The sequence below is a fragment of the Triticum aestivum genome, chromosome 1A, assembly GCF_018294505.1.
Source record: "Triticum aestivum cultivar Chinese Spring chromosome 1A, IWGSC CS RefSeq v2.1, whole genome shotgun sequence".
NCBI classification, from domain to species: Eukaryota; Viridiplantae; Streptophyta; class Magnoliopsida; order Poales; family Poaceae; genus Triticum; species Triticum aestivum.
The window spans coordinates 7,960,906-7,972,296 of NC_057794.1; the positions used below are offsets into that span (position 1 = coordinate 7,960,906).

The 11,391-nt window shown below is 42.9% G+C and overlaps 1 protein-coding gene and 1 long non-coding RNA gene across 2 annotated transcripts; both read right to left on the reverse strand.

The window, feature by feature from the left end:
• Positions 1-5,193: 5,193 nt before the first annotated feature.
• On the reverse strand, positions 5,194-7,157 carry LOC123185069 (uncharacterized). The gene is made up of 4 exons (XR_006493165.1): positions 7,079-7,157; positions 6,774-6,954; positions 6,212-6,334; positions 5,194-5,445 (listed from the first exon to the last, which is right to left on the reverse strand). It is a non-coding gene; the product is annotated as an uncharacterized lncRNA (long non-coding RNA).
• Positions 7,158-9,538: 2,381 nt separating this feature from the next.
• LOC123185028 (horcolin) lies at positions 9,539-10,629 on the reverse strand. Its single transcript, XM_044597050.1, has 3 exons — positions 10,443-10,629; positions 10,170-10,367; positions 9,539-10,039 (listed from the first exon to the last, which is right to left on the reverse strand). The coding sequence occupies exons 1-3, from the start codon at positions 10,443-10,445 to the stop codon at positions 9,797-9,799; spliced, it is 444 nt and encodes a 147-aa protein (XP_044452985.1). The 5' UTR covers positions 10,446-10,629; the 3' UTR covers positions 9,539-9,796.
• Between the last annotated feature and the right edge of the window lie 762 nt (positions 10,630-11,391).

Sequence of the window (11,391 nt, forward strand, 5' to 3'; positions counted from 1 at the left end):
AATCTATAATTTTCTTCAGGTGGCAGTCTTGCTCGATCAGAACAAATACTAAATTGACAAACAACTACTAAAATTATCAACTAAACACACATGGCTAATGGCACTGCACACATTTGCATAGTAATTACTACTACAAGAGCTATGCACCGTAAATCAGTGCTTCGATCATCTAAGTTATCAAGCAATGCATCATCATCAGTCATAGTCCTTGTTAGAGCAATTGCGCTGACACATTTCTGGACTACATATTGTAAGGAACGAGTCCTACCTGCTTGCCCCGCACCTGATGCTGGAATGTGCCGCACGGTCCTTGAGAATCGGACTCTCTTCCTACATTTCCGGTTCTTTCTGTTGACACATCTCTTGCTACGACACCTTAGTTGCAGGCGTTGCATTGTTGGTTAGCCTGAGCGACAACACCTTGGATCACTGTTTCAGCAGCTACAATTGTTTCCGCAACTTCTCTAGCTGTACTACTTCCTTCCAATATGGCACCTGACATCAAACGATGACCCCTTAGAACATCTGTACACTCCTCTGCTAGTTATACTAGTAGACTGCCCGTGCGTTGCCACGGGCCAAGAAAAAATTTATAAACAATGCTCAAGTTACCCGCCTCGAACGAAAACATTGCACGCAAGTATCTTCTCTCTATTCCAACAAACACCATGCACCCCATCTAGTCTCTGTTTTTTGTTGAACTTCTCCCTAGCCCTCTTTGTCCATACATAAACCATCCTCTCAATATGCGGTAACTTGATTATGCATGTGGCTTCTATGTCATTGTTTTGTTGTCTCGCACTACTATGTATGTTAAAAATATGGCATGTACAAGGCACCTCACCTTAGTAGAAATAGTAAGAAAATGTGGCATATGAACAAGAAAACAATCTTTCCACCACATGTTCATTCACAAACTAATAATTCTCTATTTATCTTTGGGCTCTGCTTTCATTTCCACCTAAGATGCATCTCCATCACTTTATCTCACTAATACATATTTTCCTACAGACCTCAAATATACATACAAGAATCACACGACAAGGTTGCATCATTGTCATTCCATCTCTTCTTTCACTTCGGCTCTTTTGGTCATTGCAACACCAGCGTGCGCCGTCTTCACACTGCTCCAAATCTGCCCATGTTTCCATCCGGCTCCAAATACGCCCATTTTTTTCTCTAAGTCAGTCATGTCGTAACAAATTTGTACTTTCAGCCTCAGAATATCATTGTTTGGAATGAGGAGGGATTTCAGAGTTCACTTCTCTAAAAGAGAATGCAACACATATTGATACAGATTAGTGATGAACAAAAAATTGCTTCCATAGATGTAAATTACTTCTGTATGAAAATATATTTTGTTTCAAATGTTGATACTCCTTGCTTTTGGAACTTTAGTTTCCTTCATATGGTTTTTTCACTTCCTTTTTTTGGATGGTAACTTTTTCGGGTCAAATTACTTCTATGGCAACTAAATATTGTTTCCATATGGTTAAATTTTGTTTGTGTGACTGACCATAGAAAATGATTCCTTGAATTGGCAATCGCTTCAATGTAGTACTCCCTCCGTCCCGCAATAAGTGACTCAAAAATGACTCAACTTTGTACTCCTTCCTTCAATTGGAGTATATGTTTTCTTTTCTCATAGGAAAGGAGAGTGCTTTAATTTTTTACAGAACAAAATTGAGATTGATTTATTCTTTAGTTAAAATTGGTGCCACGAATATGTTTCATGGAATCTGAGAATTGTTCCAAACGTATCGATAAAGTACTTCCAATATAGTAAAAATTGGCAGTCTAAGGATTTTGCATTGAACCTCTTTTAAAATGGTGATGAAAGACCACACATGTTGAAGATAAGTTTGGCCTTAATCTAATCGAGAAACAACTGTTTTTCATACCAGACAAGCAACTACTCCTCTCCGAGTCAATGTGCCACACCATTCACTCACCGGTGTAATCCATACACATGTTCAGTACCTTTTGAATTTTATGCTCCCGCTTCTCCATGTGTCAACCCCTTTGTTCCTTGTTGACCCTAGCTTGTCTTGATGCAACATCAAGCAACAACAAAATATTACACCTGATACGACATCAAGCTATACAGGAACTATTAGACCACCCAAATTATTGAAGCTTCAGAATTTGTGTCTGGGTCCATGCCTAATAAACTGGAAGAAAACCAAAAGATACTTATTGATATGAATCAACTTGGTTAAGTATGGTCAAATACAATGCACGGTGGAATATCTGCCCTGGAAAACAAAAGAAAAGGAGATGGAAGAAATCATGCACTCAATGGGTGGCTGTAAGTTCACGGGTATCAAGACTTGGCTCACATATCATTGATCATGGGTCTGTGTCAATATGGCTCCGGTGCCCAGTTTATCACGGTGTTTTGTTATTATTTCCGAGATAGTACTTTCTATTATAGTGTTGAGATAAGCAATTTAGATGTTTTAAATATTCCCAGCTCTTTGGATAAGAAGTATTTCAGTAACTGAATAATCTTTGACCGTCCAAAAGAACTACCATGTTTCTTTGGGAATAACAGCAGAACAAAAAAATCGAGAATCATGGCTGACCTATGAGGCGCAGATGTTGCCGAGGACCTATAACCATGCCTCCTCTCCTTTGCGCAACCTTGAAACCACGAGTAATTACCTGGCATTATTTCATTATCTCAGCTGGTTTTATGACTTCGAACATATGAGAGTACTCTAACATGTAAAATAATTCTTTCTCAGGTTCCAAATAAGTCAACAGTAGGTCAAAAATAGAGGTGAAACATTGCCAGGCAGGCAGACACACAACAACAGCCGATGATTATAGCTTAAGGTCCAATGAGGATAATATAAGTAGTGGAAAACGGAATTTTGTATCCACATCCCTATTGATCAAGGAGTAAGTCAACATGATACAAGGAACGTACAACAACACACCCGAGACAATATAATTACAACACTGCAGAAAAATTAGAGATCCATGTAATCAAATATCTCTTTGTTAAATTTTAGCTGAACAACTTAACTTATAGAGTGTCGATGGTTCAGATCTTTTTCCTTTTAATTAACATGTGAGTTATTATAAAGTGGGTAATTTCTTTTTGCGGTATATAAAGTGGGTAACTCATATAGACTAAGACATGGAAAAAGGGTGTAGGTGGTGCAAATTCATAGCAAGTTTTATATTGGATGCACACAAACAACTGTGTGGACACACAAAAAGAAAACAATCACTTTGAAAGTTTGAATAGAAATGTCTAAATGAACATCAGATGGTCTAGTATCTCCACTGAGAGCACTACATGGACCCCTCATTAACAATTTAGCAATGAACAAACAATTCTAGTATTTAGACATGAGAATACCTTGTACAGAATTTCAAAGCCATAAAAAACGTTACCACTGGTTTGGGTATCCTGGAAATAGAACAGAGGTAATAAATTCCTTATAACTAATCAGGTGAACATAGAAAATTGATTACCTCTGGTTTGATCCCATGTGCTCTAGCCAAAAATAGATCAAATCAGCAGGATATCCTATAAGGAAACAAATCTAGCAAGGAAACTGATTATTATTATATCTAATTTCCAGCTACCAGTGGTAGGCGCAAAGTGGAACACTATTACGTAGGACAACAAATTTGGGCAGGAGGATGTATAATGGTTATGAATGCCAGGCAAAGTGTATTAAGTTCATAACTATGAGCATGCAAATAATTTATATGAAGGGTCCCTTTTCTTCTGCATAAGTGAGACATACTGTATGTATGTGTAATGTGTCAACCTGTACACAAATACAAAATATATATTACAACGGAAAATGCGTGAATATGATGATGAATATCTTATTCTGAACTCTTTTGCATCTTGTATAATGGACAGGGATTGAGATTCTAATTTCGGCACTACTGGAGAGTATGTTGTGTGCAAAACGAAACTACATGCAGTAATCTACATGATTGTTCGTACCAACAGAGAAACAATTTTGCATTTAGTAGATGTGTGTATGTTTCAGGGTTACTTTCACAATATTTAGTTGCTATAGAAAAAACACTTAAGGCTAGCAAATAGAATTAACCTAGTACATAGAAAGTAGAGAACTGACCGCTGCAGTAAATTATGAACTGATATCACACATAAAACAGTAACATACCCCAAAATCTATTCCTCGCAGCTCCCCACAAGTCTTCCTTCGCCCTCTTCTGCTCCACCAACCCCTGTTATGATTTCTCTCCCCTTAAATCATTCTTCTTACTCTGCATACCATCTCTGTCTCCCCAGCCCAAACATGCTAGTACCGTCAGTAGCGCGTCCGGCACCCCACGAAAGAAAACACAATACAACCCACACATGAATAATGATGTAAACATACGTGAAATTATGAACGCTCCAAGAAAATCATTCTGTAAATAACTTGAATGGTGTGTTGATATGCAGAAACATCTACTTCTTTACAAGACATTTACTTGTTTGGATTGCAAAACAAATATTGTTGTAGGAAATGATCTATTGGAAACTGGTACAAAACTTCAAACATCTTTACTGCTGGACATAGAACAAGCACACAACATCCTGTAATTATTTAGTTGCAGACGTACATGCATGACAGCCAACATATATAAAGTCTTGTGATGAATTGTGTTCAATGGTGAAGAAACTTGCAGCGAAATGTTTCCTATTAAATGACCTCCCAAACCCAATGTTGGTTGGTCCACTCTACTAAGCTGTGCTATGTCAATAATCAAAAGAAATATATGCTTGTTTTACCACTGGCAATCATGAAAAGCCTACTGACTTTCGAATATAACTTTATCTGAAGATTATGTTATTTGCCCCGTCGACTTTGTTGCCTAGCTGGACAATCAGTACTGCAGTTGCCTAGATCCTACCCTCCTACGGACACTTATGTTCTAATCTGGAGATGAGGTGAGTACAGGGGTCACCCATGGATATATTGTCTAGACGATGAGATAGCACAGGAGATGAAGCAATGTGTGTACCTAGACGCCGCACTGGTTGAGGCACTTGATGGCGATTGATAAGCGCCTCCTGTTGCCGATAAAAGCAATTGTTCTTGACCTTCGTTTAGGAGAATATCCAGAGTCAATGTGAAAGCATACGACTACATTTTCAATAAAATGGCTGAGAAATATTCATGTTTTTATGGAAGCACAACATGCTCAGGAGGGTAAAACTATCAAATTAGAGCAAGGATAATTACAGGAATCCAATTTAATAAAACACATTTGAGAAATTAAGGAGATCATCTCAATACTGAATTACGAGGGTGGGTGATCCTCTAGGATTCCAGATCAATAAACACAACGTGGTGCGTGGTACGTTCCCCCCGACTCAAGGGAAACAGTAGATTGATTAGAAATTCATTCTTGCTTCCTGTCGCATTGTCCACCTGTCTTGTTTCCTCGCAGCTCCACCTTCCCCTGCAGCAATAGCCAGGCCCTAAAACACCGAGCTCCGCTGCATCTCAGCGGGATAGATAGAGAGATCGGATTGCATCTCACAAGCACACTTTAAAACATGAGTTGATGGATGGCATCCGTAGCCGAACCCTAGTAACAATTGTGTATTATTGATTGGCACAATCAGAACCTAACTAACAACCACCTTTCAGTGTCAGTAGATCTATAGATGTTGCATCCCACTTCACGTCCTAAGATTGTCTACAAAAACTTCACGTCCAAGTGACAGAAGCACAAAGGCTTCCATCAACAAAATAATTTTTTTCATAACAAAATCTCTGCTATAAAGGATGCAACTATGACGAAGATATGCCTCTGTGTTTACCTTACATCATCAGAAGTTCAAAACTAATGCTAGATTTGTTTTTTATAGAGAGATGCTAGATATGATAATACAACAATAGTAAATGCCACATGATCCATTTGTGCAACGTGTGCCCTCCAATTCTTATTTAAGTGCTGGAATAAAAAGGGCAAAGCAGTGGGACATCACCACCCACCCATTAAATTTTTTGGATATTAACAATATGACTTTAAGGGGGAAAATCCTCACTGAACAGTAAGCTCCCATTGCTAATCAAATAAAAATAATTGATCAAAATATGCAGGTTTGGCCCCTATCCCAAAGCTACTCCCTAATGTGCCTTAGTGGAATATAGTCTGCCGCAATCAAAAGATGAAATAAACAGCAGCGACATTGCATTAGGAAGGTTCGTTGCATACATACCAGATGTACTCGGCGACGAACACGGTAGTCTCAATGGCGAGGGCCAGAACCTTCAACCCAGATGCTCCTCCCGACGCCCCACACCCTTGCTGCCGCCGACTTCGTGTGGATGGCTTACTTGTCCTGCACCATGAATTGGGCACGACAAAGATTTTACATTTAGGAAAAATTTTTACCATAATGTGAAAGCACTGTAATTATGTGGCATAGAAGGACATTGACTTTATGCTTGCAGATTTATCACCTCTAGCAACGGTTGCCAAATTGCCACAACGATAGAGCCCCAACCAGATTACTGATCTATCTTAACTCTCAAGTATTAACTTATTAAATGTAAAATTCAGATGCAAGTGCAGTAGATTTATCACCTCTAGCAACGGTTGCCAAATTGCCACAACGATAGAGCCCCAACCAGATTACTGATCTATCTTAACTCTCAAGTATTAACTTATTAAATGTAAAATTCAGATGTAAGTGCAGTAGATTACTGCAGTTTAGCACTAACTGTACAACCAACAATTAAGATTTCAGAGGGCAAGCACTGTAGAATAGCATATGCTACCTTCACATCGGGTCCATGAGGTGTCGTGCAGCCACTGTGCGAAACCGACAGGCTCAGCCACGGTATGGGGCACACTTATCTTCAAATCCCGACAATCAACATCGTCCCACACTGGAAGATGCCAAGGCAATTCTGAACCTGACGCCCTACTGTTCTTTAATCTCTACATCCCAAATCAACTCTGGATCAACCAAAACAATAAAAAAACATTAGTAAGTACTAAAAGGGAAATTAATGGCCGAATTTGGATATTTCTGCATGCATCAGACATGCAAAAGTACTGATTCTAGGCACATGAATCGTACATTTGGATGCTTGGACGGACTGGTTGCATCAAAGATAATTAAGCTCTCAGTGTTAGCAAGTATAATGCTTAAATACTGGTAGAATCATGTTCCTCACGCATGGTGTTGCAATATTGCTTTTGGCGTCTAGCTCAACCAAAACAGCCGAGATGAGACAACAAGGAAGCGGGTCAGTGTTGTACCTCAAGGATTTTCCTTCTGAACAAATTCAGCAAAATAGATTACCTGGCATATAATCACCCAGTCGCTCCCAAGGTCCAAAGGCACAGGAGACTGCGACCGGGACCTTCGCAAGAGGCCGGTCATGGTGGCGGTCAGACGTCGATCCCGCAGCTCGGCAAAAGGCGGCCATGGCTCGCGAGGCGCACGTGCGCAGTGCAGTCAGGGCATCGTGGATCGAGGAGGTTGAGGAGGAGGCGCGGCGCTCACGCCACAAACGACCGGCGACGGACCAGAGTTGGCGGAAGGAGAGGGCCATGAATCGGGGCGAGATCGGGCGGTCGCGGATGAACAAGGGTCGGAGAGAGAAGGAGGAGAACGGAGAGGAAACATGAGGCAGGTAGGTTGCGCGAGATCGTCGGTGTGGCCCTCGTCGGCGGCGGGGCTCCCGGCCAGATCTACGTATGGTGGGGTGGTGGCTCTGGCAGGAGGTAGGGAGACGGAACCGCCCCGCCGCTGTCGTCCCTGGGCGCGGCGCGGCTTCGCCGGCCGGCCCTCCGGCAGCGGCGTTGCGGGGAGCGGTGGGGGCGGAGCGAGCCTTGGGCGGCAGCGCGGAGCGTGGCGGCTGGGCAAACCCTAGCGCTGTTTCAGATCGAGGGGAGCCTCGTTCCCGTCGAAGCTCGAGGGGTTTTTTTCGTTGGTTTTTCTTTGTAGGTATTTTGTCGTTCGATTCAGTTAATAACGACGGGAGTTTGGGCGTGTACAGGACTCGATCCCGGGGTTTTTCTTGGTTTTTCGCGGCTGAAGGGATGGTGGGAGGAAGTACCAAAGAAGTACCAAAAAACATCGGGTGAGGTGGGACGAAAATAAAACCCGGAACGCGACCTACCAACTGAGACATTAGGAGTAGAGATGAAAGACTAGGGCAGCGTCCTTGGTCGTGCGGCAGCAGCGCTTGCCTGCATGCCCGCGGGAACTCACGTGCTTCCGTGGATATGGTGGGCGGACATGTGCCGTGGATCTGGTCCCCAATCTAATATGTCGTTGGTGGGGCCCATGGCCAGCTGGCGGTGTGTAGAGGGGTCGGCAAGGGATGTTGAATACCCGTCAGCCATCACGGCGAGGCTCAACGTGGTTTCGGGCGGTTACTGGTTCGGTGTGGCGTGACTGCCAGTGAAAATTGTGTCGACCTCAGTCATGGCGGGCGATAGCGGCATCGTGAAGGACATCTGATTGTTGAAGATATCATCAGTTGCAACCGTTGTCACCGTGTTCCGGCTGCTCCAGGGAAAACACTAGATCTGAGTATCTCGGATCGGACAATGGGGGTGCATTTGGGGCCGTTCTCTATCTTGAGGGCATCGTTTTGGAGTGGCGCTGCCTGGAGGGGACAAGAGGAGGAGCGCTGTGCATCTATCACATTGATGACAGCATCGCAAGGCCCTGCCATCGTGATTCGGGATTCATCTCCCCATTGAACCGAAATAAGCACCAGGAATTCAGGACAAAAGTTGGCTCCGCTTGCTAGCGATGGAGTTGCCAGATTTTGTGGCTGTGGGTGACTACTGAACATGTCCTTAGCCCCTCAAAGCTGATTTTTTTACTCCGTTAACCTATTAGAGGATACTATTAGGAGTTACGTTGAAGGCTATGTGTATGTGTATCGTATGTCATAGGAGCTTGGCAAGTAGGCATCTGTATCGTATAATATATGCTTTATTAAACTGCTTTACATAACTTCCCGCAAAAAAAAATGCTTTACATAACACATCCCAATGTGCATGGGTGAAAGTACTCTTGTGGTTGTGAACTTAGTTCTTCGGAAAGTAATTTACAACAAGGTAATATATCGCAAGTCTGTCTGAATCTCTGCTTAGCATTTTTACTCTTCGGCACCAAGAAAGTTTAGTTAGCGTTCACATACAGAATCTCTGCAGTCTACATAGATGCCATGATTAACTCATACCACCGTCCACGTGCTCAAGATTGCTTTGTTTCCGACCTACTCCCTCCGTTCTAAAATAGATGACTCAACTTTATACTAACTTTAGCAAAGTTAGTATAAAGTTGAGTCATCTATTTTAGAACAGAGGGAGTAGATGGCAAAGAGTATAAATTTTGTTATGATGGGCAGCAGCGTGTGAAAGGATAAAAGAATGGAGAAGCAAGACAGAACAAGGACGAAACTGACTTGCAATTTCATGGTGTGTCAATAACTCAATGGGATTATGGATGGCCACACCAAATTTCAACACAACAAGTGGCAAGTGCTTGATGATGCGATTTCAGCAAGGGCTTGTCTCAAGGGGTAACTTTACATTTATTTATACACCATGGTAACTAATATAACGCTGGATACAAGGCACACTGCAAGGTTTTCACTCAAACGATATACACCTATGTACATGCATTCCCTTGGGCAGAGAGGGGTTCATGGCGCGACAGGCATATAGCTAGTACTCCTACCAGCTAACAAAGGGCTCCCTGCTTTTATTGCAACCACACACTAAAACAGTACCAGTATAGTAGTAGTACTAGCACGGAGACATGATGAAGCGATCATGCAGCAAAGCCCACATAGATGCCAAAGGAGTCAATGTAAGTCGTCCCCGCAGCTCCAAAGAAGCCGATGATCCGGGCGGAAACTAGCGGGACGTTGAAAGAACCCCCAGAGCCGGCAGTGCCGCCACGGATAGTCCGACCCTTGTTGGTAACCAATTCAAGAGATGTTACATATGATTCAGGGGGTGAACCGTACGTTCCTGAAATTTCCTCCACATATTCTAATTCTTGAAGAAGCAACTGCATGCACAAAAATTTGATAGCTCTCATAATTAGGACTTTGTACGTTGTAGAAGAGTGCTTGTGTATATATATGACAACATGACGTGTCAGCAAAAAAATTCTACGGTTTATTAGCTGATTCACACACCTCCTCAAATTTCTCCGCCTCGGAGCCTCCCCATTCCTCCTCATGCAGATTCCCACTGGTATCCACGTAAGTAAACCTGACACCGTTGATTGCGTCCCCACTACGAACTGCCACACCAACTAGTGCGAAAGGAGTGTATTCGATGTCGCGAGGTTCGCCTCCATCGCCGCCCCATGGCCCGATCTTCACAGGCTTGCTCTGTGATGCATGACCACAAATGAAATTATTAGAGTAAGTAAATGTCATGATGACAATCTTGAGAAGAGTGCATACCATCTTGAACCTAGCTAGCAAAGTTCAACACAAATGAAGCACAAGATGTACTAGTTGCTTGCTATGTGGCATATGAGGGAGAGCTCTCTGGCCTCCTTCAATATCCGAGCACCCCTATATATATAGTCAAGCTCCTTAATGAACGAATTAGTTAGCAAGCACAACATTTCACGTACTACTGTATTACATAGGCATGGACATGACATACTAGCTAGGTTCCCTGTATATCAAAAATGACAAGGCAAATCCAGGGACATTCTGCTTATCTCCTTAAAAAATATCTTAGCTAGGGCGCAAAATCCCGCAATTCATTACCAGGAAATAAAATATGTCATGCATAGTTACATATTACAGGGAGGGCGCATGCGAGACGCAGCCACACATAGCATACAAAGGATGGAAGCCAAGCTAAAACTACACACATAGATTCAAGAACTTGAAAGAAGAGGGGGGTTAGCGAGAAGCCAATCAACCCTCCCCCAGAAGCCGACACCATGAGGGATTGAGTGTTGCGGCCTAGATGGGCAAGCCAGGGACAGCAGCGAAAGAACAGGACCTCAAAAACCTCAAGCCCAAGCCAAACGAAGAGCTCCGCTAACAACCTCACACCACCGAAAGCAAGAACTACTTGGATGGAGGAATCAGTAGCTAGGGATAACACTCATCTAAGCCAGTTTCTCCTACAAAACTGCCTAGAATACTTTTCGATCGAGGCGGTTTAGTTTTTGAAACATTCTCAATTACTTCTTCACTGGTAGAAAAAGGGCCTATAGTCCCGGTTCGTAAGGGCCTTTAGTCCCGGTTCCGGAACCGGGACTAAAGTGTCGGTACTAATACCTCCCCCCTTTAGTCCCGGTTCAATCCAGAACCGGGACTAAAGGCCCTCCACGTGGGCAGTGCGCAGAGCCCAGTCAGGAGACCCTTTGGTCCTGGTTGGTGGCACCAACCG

Coding starts and splice junctions, on each gene's coding strand:
- LOC123185028 (XM_044597050.1), bottom strand. Junction 10,040..10,169: donor AGGCGGAGAAATTTGAGGAG/GTGTGTGAATCA, acceptor TTGTGCATGCAG/TTGCTTCTTCAAGAATTAGA.